The following is a 13,633-nucleotide window of genomic DNA, read 5'->3' as shown; positions in this document are numbered from 1 at the left end:
CCTCTAACTGCAGTGTGAGCTACATTTGGAGGTGTACAGTGAAAATGGGACTCAGAAGATGAGCAATTCCTCCCTGACCAGTTTTAACAGTCTTTTCCTGAGGTCTGGACTCCCTGAGGGGGAGGAGACAGAAATGGGGATTTTGTCTTTTTTTTTTTCCCATCTCAGCTTTAGATCCCCAAGTTCTTTACAACTGGCTAGAGCTGCAGCTCAAGGGGAAAATGTCCAAGTACATCCATCGCCAAACATAAACTCACTGAAGTCCTCTGCAGACCCATTTTCCTGAGCCTTCGGACTCAAACAAGGAATCTGCCACCAGGGGATCGTCACACAGTGCTCAGCTCCTGTTCGAGGTACCGGCAGGGATCTGAGGCAAACACAGTGCAAGGCTGTGGCATGAAGGACCCAAATGTGCAAACACTGCAGTGCTAATGCAAAAGCACCATCTGTGGCAAGACCTAAAGGAAACAGATTCCATCAGGTCTGGCCCGCCAAAGCATTTGCAGCTGTTGTATCATAAATTTAAGGTATAAATTTCACATGAGTATTTACTGAACAATTTATCATGCACCATGAGAGGAAACTCAATCAGTGAGAAAAGGAGAAAAAAACCAAAAACCAAACCAAGCAACTTTCTAGATTGTTCAATTTAGTATTGAAGATTAATTTTGGCTTTCATTCTTGGTATCTCCCACTGGGAGATGAGCTGGAAATAAAAAGGAGGAATGAGTTCTGTAGTTTCACCTCCATCGATCATTTTCAGAGATGATCCTCATAAAGCTTGCATGAATAATTCAGGTGTGGTTTACTGATGAGCCCAGGACCAAGGATACAGGAGTGGCTGTGTCCTTCTGAGGTCAATCAGGTTGTGTGTTACTTAAGCAGGCACTTTTACTGCAGTGGCAAGGGCCACACAGGCTGACAGATTTGGAAAGACAATCAGTAACTCCAAGCTTTAGAGTTTCTAAAGCCAGAGAGACAAGGCAGTCAGAGATATGCATTAATTTCAGTCAAAGTCATTCACTGTAAAAATTTGATAAAAACTTTTTCAGATTTCCAGGCGTCATTTTCAGCAGTTAAACTGATTTTCTCTTAAAAATCCCCCAAACCCAAGTAAGCTACAGCAAAAAAAGAACACTGAGACAGGATGTTCCAGCAATACATCTTTCCAGATGAAGATCAATCCTGCTCTCAACTCTGCCTCTGAAGTGCTGCACACACACAGAATCATAAAATAGTGTGGGTTGGAGGGGACCTTTGAAGTTCATTGAGTTCAGTGCTCTTGGTCAGTTCAGCTCAAGTCTGCTTTATCCACTCAGGCTGGAACATTTAAACATCATGAACAGCTTCTTGTTGTAAATGTATACAGAGTCCAGAGGGAGAAAATGACTGCTCATTACATTTCACATTTGAGGGCTTTTTCCTTTTGTTTATATAAAATTAAATAACTGACAATCTCTCATAATTCATCTTGTGGTATCACTTGTGGTACAGTTACACAAATCTAACACAGAGACACATAGAGTCTTCCCTCTTTTTCTTTTTTCCCCTTCAGACTCCTACAAATACAGCCCTGCATCGTAATTCAGAAACATCAGGAGAGCCCAAATGGTAATTCCTTTCCTGGAGATCAAGTTACCACTTCAGGCCAGCAGCCATTAGCTGACCCAAGGGCCTACTTGAGAGGACCAAGAATGTTCTACAGCTACAAGAAAAGGTCATTTTCCTAATCCAAGCACTAGGTCAGGATAATATCAAGGATGTGCCAACTTTCTGTGCTGTGATTTTTATATAATATTTGCCTACACAGTGACTTCCAGCTAACGTGATGTTCCCCAATAATTAGCTTCTTTTAACATAATGATTGTTAGCAATTACATGTTTTGAATATGAAACATCCCTACAGATTTTAAATTTTGATATTAAATTTGTATAGCAACCCACAGAAAATATAGATGCAATGATGGAGTTATCTGGTTATTTTAGGTATTAATATTTGGCATCTACCAAATTGGAATTAGTCTCCCTATCGAATATAGCACCCACAGATCTGCTGAATACATGGTTTCAGAAAACAATGCAAATGTATGTGGTGAGTGGCATAAACCTCACAAACTATTTCCCCTTTCTTTAATAAAACATACCTTTGAAATTACAGGGTGTCTCAAAATAATTCAGGACCCTCTCTGGGGCTTGGAGCAGATGATCTCCAGAGGTCGCTTCCAACTTCAACCACTCTGATTGTGTGAAACTGTGAAAGCCAGTAACCTCAGCCCAGTGCTGGAGCTGAAAGACGGGTGACACTTGAGGGCCCATGGAAAGCCATCTGTCCTGCTGCCTCTGTCCCCAGGGGAATGCTCTCAGGGCTGGATCTGATGCATGTAGGAGCCAGGAGCTGGGGGAGGCACCAACACATCACTTACGTGTCACCACACTCTGTTTACAAGATGGTTCATTTAGGGACACATTTCTAACCATTAACTATTAATGGACCTCTCTCACACTATTGTAGGGCAAAGTGACAAAGTCATCCATCCTAGGATTAAATAAATTCACAATGACCCCATACTGTGAGGAGACCAACCACAAAAGGGGTCACAAGAAGATGATGTTGGGAAGGAAACAGATCACCAAGCTTTCCTTCAGCTCATATCCTGCTCCCACAGGCGTGGCACCATCGTCCCACAGGAACATTATTACTCATGTGCACACACAGGATGAGAATAAAGCCTTGAGAATATAATAAAATTGTGGTTGGTACCTGTAAGGTGGACACAGGAAAACCACAGGGTACTATTGTCTGAGGGTCTGCTCCAGTGATGTGCAAAATGCCCCAGACCACTGACCAGGAGTCAGTGGGAATTCAGAGATTTCTAGTGCTGGGTCTGCACTGAAAAAGTGTATCACCTTATGGGGAATCCTTCAGTCTGCTAGCTGTGTGTATGGCACACGTACAGAATATATATATCATATGTGCAAATAATCATAATAATCATATGTGCAAAAGGCAATCACACCTTGTGCTACTCGCCTGCAACACTCGTGCCAGATTCTACACGTTTCTGTCTTGCAAAGTCTGACCATCAAAACAAAGCCATGGTTTCATCACAGGTTTATTTCAGCTTAATAATCCTGAAGAATAATTTTAGTCCTACTTCATAAGTCACCACTGCTGAGTCACCAGATTTCTTTTACTTTTACTTTAAAACTGGGTATGGCTTAATGAAAAGTACAACTCCAGCTTCTTTAATCACAGCAATTTCAATTAATTTTATAGAAGAAATTCATGAACTGGGATGAGGTTAATTTCCTTGGTATCTTCATTCTTTATCCTGCTATCTTTCTGATGCATTAAAATATTAATTAAAAACAATACTGTAGGACAGAGGAAGTGAGGGCCATTTTTTAAAAAGGGTTTTTGTAAAAAAACACAATCAAAGCTGGAAGGTTTAAACATAAATAATGTTTTGCATTCAGAGTAATATTCCACAAAATCATCTGCAGTTCCTTCCTCAACAGAAGCTTTCTGCTCAACCCAAGAACAGGATAACATCACGTGTTCATTTTATGGCCTGAGCTATGAAGCAGCAGAGAAGCAACCTTTGCAATTCTCACTTAAGAATAAAGCTTTTGTCAAATAAATCCCATCCCACCGAAACGACAATTGCACAAGAGCTCATACTGACAGGGATGTGTGCAGAAAACAGGGCAGGAGCTCCTCTCCAGGGGAAGATTTTAATATTATTTCAGCATAAATATTCCTACAGAAAGCACAGCTCGGTGGTGGCATTTGCCAGCCCACAAGGATGTGTTGTGAGAGGCGCAAGGCTGAATTTTGGACACAAGGAGGAAGGTGATGCTGCAGGCAGAGTCATTCCCCTGCCCTGAGAGGTTCTGTGCCTCTCCTCATGCTGAGCCCCAAGGGTGTCAAATCCTCTGCTGCCCCAGAGCACCTCAGACAGCTCAGCTGAGCTGTCAGTGATGGAACCTGGGTAAAGTGGGGGTGATTTGGTGAACGTGGTCACACACTGCTGCTGATCTGATGCTACAGAGTCACCTCTCAGCTCTTCCAATAATGGGGCTTCCAAGCTGAAATCCTGGGATAACTCAGTGTCTGAGCTCACAGACAAGATTCTGGATTTTCTTTTTTTACATAGGTGAGATAACAGAAATAAAATGATAAGGCTTCCCCTTTCGGATCATTATGTGGGCCTTCAGCAACAGAAAATAATACCTTGTGTGTTATCCAAGCCACACAGATCAGTTTGGAAATGTGCCTTCTGTAATAGATGGCAAAAAGAAAACTATGAATACCTTAAACATTTATCACATGCTATAAAAAGGCCCGTTTTTCCTCACAGGATGGCTATATTTAGAGAACAGGATCAGAACTGCAGTGGAGGAGAACTAAAAGGGCACAATCATCTTAAAAATAATGTTGAATTTGAGATTTTAGCCTATTGTCTTATAAGCAATCTTCCTACCATAACTGAAATGGGAAGAAGGAATTATTTTTTCCTGCTTTTTCTCTTTGTTTGTTCAGCAGTTTTGAGCACATTTTGTGCAGAAGCCAAATTCCCACTCCCCCAACAAAAGCCATTTCCTGCTTTCACACAGCAATGCTAGAGAAATGTCTCAAGCTGTGGGAAACCACATCTGAAGGAAAAAAGACTGCGGGATATAACATGGCACACTTACAGCAGCACTTCAATCTACTTAAATCATTTTTCTAACTGATTAGCAAGAAGTTCCCCATATTGCTTTAAATCATGTTAAATTTTTCTTTTTTATTGCTTTTCCTGAGATCTATCAGGGTATGTTTTTCAACACCACTGATCTAAATGAATAATAAAACAATCCCCCATCCTTTCTGGCTAGCCTGCTTTCTCTTTTACTGGCTTCAGCCCGAATAATGAAAATATCTATGCCACAGAAACGAGATTCAGAATTGAAATTGTTTTTTAAATCCCTATGCTCTTCTCAGGCAGATGCTTTATTCTCAGAGGTACAACAGGAAAAAGCAATTTAATTAAAGGCACTCTTCTTCAGACATCACAACTGCAAATATACTAACACGTCCCTAAATCACCAGAGGCTGCTGAATATTCAACCACAGAAACCTTTTAAGAAAGATGCAGGTTACCCCAATATCAAAGGTGGAAAATACTTAAATATAACCAGTTACTACATAATAATCCCAGCCAGTGATGCACTTTGCTCACCCTAGTGGGTTAGGGGCTGGTGTCTGAATCAGAATTTGAAATATTTAATACCCGTGGCAGGTATCTTTCCTCTTTTTTCAGTCCCAAGGTCTAAAATTTTAATCCAGGAAACATCATTGTGTGAACTGTCCCCTCAAGAAAAAGCATCCTGTGCTCCTGCCACACAGCATCATCAATGGGGAGCTGATCAATAACTCATTGGAAGCCAGAGCCATGGGTTTGGACTTGCTTTGTTTACTGAAAACACCTTTTAAATGCAACAAGGCTTTGCAGAGCCACATCTGAGCTCTGCCACGCAGCTCCATAGCAGGACCAGGGGACAAAAGAGCAGCTGTGGATCGTGAGGATGAACGTGGACACCCACCGTTCCTGGGGACCAGCGTTCCTGGGAGCACGGAGATTGCTGGGAACACTGAGATGTGCAGTAAGGCCGTGCTCCTGTAGCGCCTGTGGATGGCCTTTCAGAAAGGAGACAAGGATTACACGGGGGTGGAGAAGAAGGGAGAACCTTCACTAAAAAGGAGAGAGAGAAGGAGAGACTCTCTGCTTTTAAGCTGCTCCATACTCCACCTTTTTTCCCCCTGCACAGCCTCCTAAAGAACTCTGCAAGATCCTTTCTAACCCTTATTCCTCTCCTTCAACACAAAAAGCAGCTGCATGGACAGAAACGTGGCCAGAGAGCAGTAGGAGCGAAGAACAAAAAAAGTGTATCGCAACCTCTTAACAACAACAACAACAAAATCTCTGCTTGGGCTCTACTCATTCCATCTCCAGCCTTGGGTGGGTGAGATCCCTCTGCTGCTGCTCCAGCCTGGGGCAGCTCTGGAAGGTTTCCCACTGACCTCATTCACCTCTCCCACGGCACACTCGGTGCTGCTCCAGCTCCCAGGGAAACCATCCCGTCCCTTCCCGTGGGTGCTGTGGGAACACCCGGCTCAGGAAGCACCAACTCAGCACCCCAGGGTGATGGAAGGAGCAAATCCCTGATCTCCAGTGGCATTTCACCAGCTGGCACCTGGCTGCCCACAGCTCAGCCAGGTGGGGAGCAAGGTGCTGAACCCTCCTTTCCCAAGCTCCTGCTTTACTCCTGCACTTGGGAACTTCAACAAAGGGATCTGAATTCCTTGCTCATCTTTCCTCTCCTTTAGCAACCAAACTGTTTTCCCTGGACTAATTCCTAAGGACAGCAATGGGCTGTTACTAACAAATAAATGCAGGTTTTTATGCTGAAGGATATCAAAGCCTTAAAGGAGCAGGAGCTTATGTGATGGTAACTGTACCCTGTGTCAGATACAACCTGGTTTACATTAAGCTCTACGAAAAAGCTGGTTTTGTTTAGGAAAACCATATCGTGTAAATTTGGACGTAACTCTAAGGATTTCAATTAATCAAAATCAAGCCTGAAATGGAAAGACACGGATTTTCTCAAAGGTTACATATTTGTCCCAAGAGAACTGACAGTCCCAGTTCTTCCTCTGGAAGAGGTTTGCCAAGCATCCACTCATCCCCTGAATCACTCCTTGCAGCAGAGAGAGAGGATCTGTAGCAAACAATGCTGCAGGGCAGCAACAAACAAGAAATGGTTTGGGTCTGTCTCAGACATATCCACAGCTGCTTCAACCAAAATTCAGTTCACGTGAAACTTCAATCTGGTTTCCAGAGCCAAGGAAGGTTCTCACTATCTTGTCTAGTGTCACCATCAATGAAAACTCTCAGGCCAAAACCTGCCTTACAAAAAAAATTAAGATTGTGGTGGAAAAAGGAAAGTAATTAAATTTTTTTCCACTAAGCTGATTTTAATGGGAATACAAAACATGATATCCATAGCCTGCTCCTAAATTCAGATGGTTGCTTCAGAGCATTTAAGGATCTGAAAAGAAATGACACTTTTCTTAGCTTTTTCCATAGTAAGAAATACATTTGCTTGTTTGCTTCTTACAGCAAACCCGCCCACTTTCTCCAAGAGAACGCAAACTGCGTTGCATTTCTAGCTGTAATTACAACTCTGCCTCTTTCCACTCAAAAGCCTTTTTACCTGGACTGTGTAAGAAGCTTGGTACATAGCTAAATCCTAACAAGGCATCGGAGATGGATAAGGAAATGGTATCCAAAACATAAGCAAATATAAAAACTGTAGGTGCATCGGTCTTAAAACAAAGGAAATGTGTTTGTAAGAGACAGAACTGCTTTTCTGGGTGCAGTAATCATGTTAGAGAAACATTAGAAGCACCCAGACTATTACCTCTTGAAACACACAGCACTGAAGAGCATCTTTGATTTAAATCTAACAATCAGTTCCTCTGGCTGCTGGGTCAAGGCAAGCAAAAAGCAAAAAAGCAAACGCAGCCAGGGCAACAGCTCTGCTGGTAAATGCCAGCCACAATGCATGTGCAGGAAATGCCTTTTCATTCATGTTTTTACCACCTCACATCAGTTTGTATTTTCCAATTTGCCTGCATGTCATAATACATAATAGATGACAGCAGCTCCATTACACATGGCATAGGGCACCCCACTCCGTATGGAGAGCTTTTGAGCACACATGGGTTTGCCAGACGTGTGCTGTGCCTCGTTAATAGAGGGCTGAGGGAGGCTGGGGTCTTTTCATTTTGTTTTCAAGTCTAAACGTGACCTGCCTACTTCCAGTGACAGAAGAAGTGGTTGATGTAACCACCTCCCATATCAAAGGGAGTGCTGTCATTGACTTCAGAGATGAGATCCTTTGGGCTCAAATAAGGGAGGCTGGAATGAAAGACAGGGAAGCTTGACAGAAGAATCTCCTCGTTACCTCTGGTACATCTTAAGTAAAACATCCCCATGGCTTCCAGCAATCCACCCTATTTATCAGACAAACCCAGCAGATAGAGCATCCTCTAATTACTGATGGGGTTGCTCACTGAAGGCTGTCAGTAAGAGGAAGAAGAAAACAAATTTATGTTTCTACATAATAAGCTGACAATAGGCAGAACTGTCTGTCAAGGGATTAACTCAGACTAATTATCAATTCAGTAAAAGCAGCTTCTCCTCCTCCCAAGACCCAAATTCTTTCAATGTTTTCTAAATATATATATATATATATCTCACTCTTCCATGTACATATATTTATTTAGACCATTTTCCTATGTATGAGCACGTAATACTGTGCCAATATTTCACCAGACTAATTTCTTTCAAACTTTTAAGAACCACAGAATGGATTCTTATAGCTTTGGGAAATAGAAGAAAAAAAAATAAATTGGTGGCAAGCAAGGGCTTTTTACACATATGGAGTGACAATTTTAATAAATACATGTGTATACAGATGCTTACACAAAGAAAACTGCTCACATCTCCTGTGCAGAAGGCTGAGGCTATCCAGTTTAAATTTTTCTGAGTCTCTCCAGTAACCAACAAACAAAAGACCACGCAGCAGAAGAAATATTGAAAAACAACCCACCGGGACACCAACATCTTGGCCTGCTACCAATGATCAGTGACATTCAATTTCTTTCTTGGAGCCTGCTCCAGCTCCCACTGAAGTCAGTGGGCATTTCACTATCAACTTCAGTGGGAGCTGGCTCAGGCTTCAGTCATTTTCCCCTTGGATTGGCAAGGGATGCAAACGTTAGAGACGCAGCATGTAGAGCTCCTGATGGGAGGAAATAACACATCAGCGGCCCTTTGGCTGATCAAAAAATGGGCACTGAATGTAAATCCTGCCCAGTTGCTGCAAGGACAGCAACCATAATGCAACCAGAAAAGCAAGGTGTGGTTCCTGCTCAGGAGAAAAAACTCTATTCCCTTAAAAAAACCCGATACGTTTCAGAGATGACAAGTGCCTAAGAGCTCCCAGCATTTAAACATTTAAAACCCTAGCAACATTTCCAGTTTGCTAATGCTTAGAAAACATTACCAACAGATAGAAATATACTAGAAATAAAAGCACTAAAGATGAAGGTGGTAGCACTTGGCAAGCTCATTTCTGCTCACACCCTGAGCATGGCAGCACTGGCATCTCAGACAGCGCACGCAAGGACCAGACGTGTGCGTGCACACAACAAATCCGTGCACACTGAACATCATCTCACTGTCACTGCCTTTTATTTCAGCAGAGCCCACTCCTGTTATCTGATAGAAACGTGCCCCCATTGAGCTCAATCTGTGACCACCAGGGTGCCTGCTGCGATTTGCAGAGCACATGACAGCGCTCATAGTGTCAGCAGCCGAGGTCTGAACCACCCCACTTTCATCTGCAGTTAACTTTTATTGTCAGGGGCTTCCCTTGGGCTTTCCCTTTTTTATCATTCCAAATTGACTTTTCTTTTTTCTTTAAATAAAAGGGCAATTGTCTGCTGCCAGTGAGTGCTAACAATCCACAATGAGCAACAGAACACCCCAGGCTGTCAGTACCAATAGCGGGTTTATTACAAATACTTTTATCCTGGCTGAAACAAATTTACATTAAAATTGGGAATTTGGCATACACACACAGAAAGGGCATATTTAATCATAGATACACTCTAAAATCTTAACCTAGACCCCTTTTCAGCATGGATTGTAAAACCAATTTATTTCTACAACTTTCCCTAGTGTTTAATCAAGAAGTCCACCACAGGATACACCGGAGGAACTCCTAAAGCTGCAGCTATTTAAGGAGTTTGTTTGCTTCTATTTTTTTTTTTTTAATGCTATTCTACTCTAGTAATGATTCCTGATTGACATCCCCCCACTCTAATGAACTCAGGGCAGCCAAACCCAGCCCTGCTCTCCCTTTGTGGAGCAGCTCTCCTTAGGGCAATCAGCCTCTGCTGATGGTAGAAATGATGACTTCAGGGATGCTGGAACTGTGTGGGCAGCTGCCCAACTTGCCTGGGACATGGCCAGATGTTTCTGCCTCTGAGCCATCACTGCCATTAAGGAATTTGCTTATGTGTGCAACGCAAATCAAATGCAACCTCATTTAAAAAGCATTGGTAAAAGTTACAGTGATAAGGGAATAAAGTCAAAACCTCACACCAGAACTGATGAGCATGACATCCTATGAGGATGTTCTTGTTTCATAAAACAGGCTCGTGTTTTCTCAAGCATAAAGAAACACCTCCATCCTTATCTCATTTTGAAGAGTATTTAATTGAAGAAAGCAGCACACTCTCTTGGTGATTTATTTAATACAAGATTAGTAATACCTTCCACAAACTCCTCCCAAGGACATCAACAGTTACTGAATGATGCCTGTGCTAAAAATATGTATTTTGATTATGTCAGACCTTAAAAGATCATCTTGAAACCCCACAAGAATGACTTAATGCAAAAGATGAGTACGTTTATATATAAAAGGAGTCATTGAGAGAGATGACAATATAATTTGCTCAAGTGCCCCCCAAATGTATAAATATATACATATACACCTTGATCAATATGTTCATCCAACAGAATGCATTCCTAAAGGGCTGTGAAAATTTGAGCTAAAAATCCTGAACCCTGTTTCAGCAACATGTCTTTTATTGCCCAGTCCTTGCACCACTGTTTAAATCAACAGCAGTGTGTGAAGATGAAAATGGAATTTATAGTGCTTTAAAGACAGCAAGGCATCCATTTATTCCACTGTATTACTAAAATAGATGCTTTTCATAGGAATGTCAGATGGAACTATAGGGGAAAAAATATTAATTGCTGAAGCTACACATCAAAAGAACAAAGGATGCAGAAATGTTAGGCCTGTATCTTACAAATATAACAAGTCACTGCCAAGCAAAGCTATCTGCTGATATACTGGAATATGACAATAGGGAGCAGATACCCACTTGTAAGGCCTATTACAGAGGCAAAACTATCAGTTACTGCTCTATCATTCCCCAATGGCTCTGAAGCACTTATCTCAAACACACAAATGATGTCTCAGCCATTATCAGAGCTACCTTAACAAGCACACATTACATTAAAAATAAATAAATAAATTAAAGAGACCTATATAAGGTTAGTTTGTAGACTAGCCCTAATGGATGAACACCAAAAACTTATCAAAATATATATTCAGTAATGAAGGCAGGAGTCAGACATGTTAAGATAAATGTGATTTATGTAACTGTAGTGACAAAATGAGGCAAGGCAGTCCTAAAATCCATTCAGAGGTAAGGTCCCTGCTCTAGCATTCCAGCTCACTAGCCTGTGGTGGAGGGTTAAGGAGAAAAGACTTGGCTAAGTAAACTGATAAATCCTGTACCAATAAACTACAAAATCCTATTTACAAATGGGAAATGATGCTGCTATCCCTGCATGCACATACACATTTCTGCACTTTTATATATGATTTAGCCACCCAGGAAAGTGCTAACTCGCTCTGAACAAGCACAATTTGTCTGCTTTTTGCTCCCTCCCCCAGCAAATCTTTCCGAGTCGGCCTTCAGTGAGGAGAGATCTAAGGACACCTTGCTTATGCTTCATCAGAGGCTATAACGCCGTGACAGGGATGGATGTGACAAGGTTGATGTGACCTGAAAAACAGTATCGGTGCAGAGAAAAGCAGAAAGAAGCCCTGATAAAAAGCACGGCGAAACGGAGCTCCACGCTGCGCATTTTAACCCGAAAGCACAGAGGTGGCGGTGGGCTTGGGAAGGGGGAAGGGGCTGGGGATGGTGATTGTGTTTGAGTGATCACGCACCCGACACACGGACAGACAAAGCGTGCTGCTGGGCAGGCACACACAGGGAGCGCGGTGCCCGGGCACCAGCTCGCCCACAGCCGCCGGAGCCCGGCGCTGCCCCGGCCCCGAGCGAGCCCGCGCCGAACAAAGGCCTCAGGCACCCCCACCGCAGCCAAGGCACCCGCACTTACATGGCCTCAGACGGCTCCCGGACCAGGCCACCTGTCTGTGCCTGCTGCAGCGACTGCGAGCCTCCCATCCTCAGCGTGCCCTGGGCTCGGGGCTAGGCGACAGCAAGGCCGGCTTCCTCCGGAATCCCCCCGGCGAGCAGCCCCGGCAGCTCCGGCGCTGTGCAGGCTGCAGTGCTGCAGTGCAGATGGAAACAGCTGCTCGCATCAGTGGCAGCGCAGGCAGGAACACTTCGGCAGCTTCTCTTCTCTGAACTCTTGCCAGTTTTGGTGGTGGGTTGTTTGGTTTTGGGCTCGGTTTGTTGGTTTGGTTTTTTGTTTTTTTTTTCTGTCCAGATGAACGGTATTTATAAAATGAAACAAAACCCCGGCCGCTGTGACAGGGTAATCATCTGCTAAACAACAGCGGTCCGAACAGCTCCGGTGCAGGCGCCTGGAACGGTACTATTGGCTATGGAAAGCGGCTTGAAAAAAATAAATAAATAAAAGAAGAAGACGAAGAAAAGCAGACCCTCCCTTTAAGCACACATTGTCAGCTACTGTGGCTCTCTAAGGACCTACAGGCAGGACCATTACATTGTGTTGACTCAGCTGATTTGAAATGCAAATGTACGTGTGCCCCGGGTGCCGCGCACACATTTCCCCCCCAGCACCGACGGGTCGTGCTCATCGGGACGCTGGCACACAGGATTAATAAACAGAACGGCTCCTTTCTTTTCGTTCCACAAACTGGCTCATCCCTCTTGCGAAAAAAAAAATGGAATCTTCCGTGAGGAACGTAAAGAGACTATCATGAGCAGCCAAGGTAAACAAGCCAAAGTGGGAGCAGCTCCATCCAACACTGGGGCACATTAACCATTCTGCTCCTGCCTGCACACACCCCCTTGCTGGGCACTGACCTTAAGATAGGCGGGGAGGATCTTTAAGATCACAAAACATTCCAAAACCTACAGATCAGCTTATCCTTTTGCCATCAAGGAGGTACCAGGGCACTGGGAATTCTAAGATGCTGAAAAGGATGGGCACTGTCGCTCTCTGCATCCCTGTCGTTGGCAAATAACAGAAAATTCACATACAAGCCGTGTTTCACATCATTAAAGAAGCAAAAAGAAAAAAAAAATCAATTGCACTGCTGCCTGTACCAAGAATTAAACTCTAGGGATACAAATGGCTCGCAGCTATGTAACAATTCTGGATACATCACAGGGCGGAGGGGTCAAAAGGATCAGATAAATTTAACAAAAATATTAAAACCTACTAACTTCCAAGCACCTATTACAGCACAGCTTTTATGCTCTACTGGAGGCCTCATCAGGCTCACATTTTCAACAGTTTCGGGGTTTTTTTTCTCTGCTTGCATAAATGGAAATCCGGTTGGGTTTTCTTGCTTGACAGGAGAATGACTGCTGAATACATGTGTAAGGTTCCCATTCTCTGGGTGCACCCACAATAAATTATTCTTGAGATAAGAGGAAACAAGGATGTTTAGTGAAGATTAAGAACTTTTCATGTCCCAAGGCTGCCTAAAATTTAATTCTGTTTTATGAACAGTATCAAGATGTAATTTATCTTCCTTTTTCCTAGGTTTTTTTAAAACTATG

General features: G+C 43.1%; 1 protein-coding gene across 8 annotated transcripts in view; it reads right to left on the bottom strand.

Moving 5' to 3' along the window:
- TACC2 (transforming acidic coiled-coil containing protein 2) overlaps window positions 1-13,633 on the bottom strand; it is a 128,582-nt gene that overhangs the window by 44,090 nt on the left and 70,859 nt on the right. The window contains exon 1 of one of the 8 annotated variants that reach the window (XM_058841461.1): window positions 12,036-12,220. The exons of the other annotated variants lie outside the window; for them this stretch is intronic. Within the exon in view, the coding sequence (XP_058697444.1) occupies window positions 12,036-12,103 (68 nt within the window). The 5' untranslated portion in view covers window positions 12,104-12,220. Of the gene's footprint in view, window positions 1-12,035; window positions 12,221-13,633 lie in introns of those variants that run through there. 8 annotated transcript variants of the gene reach the window in all.

Source organism: Poecile atricapillus, chromosome 6, assembly GCF_030490865.1.
Source record: "Poecile atricapillus isolate bPoeAtr1 chromosome 6, bPoeAtr1.hap1, whole genome shotgun sequence".
Lineage (NCBI taxonomy): Eukaryota > Metazoa > Chordata > Aves > Passeriformes > Paridae > Poecile > Poecile atricapillus.
Note: the sequence above shows the minus strand (reverse complement) of the source record. Positions and strands in the feature narration are given on the sequence as shown.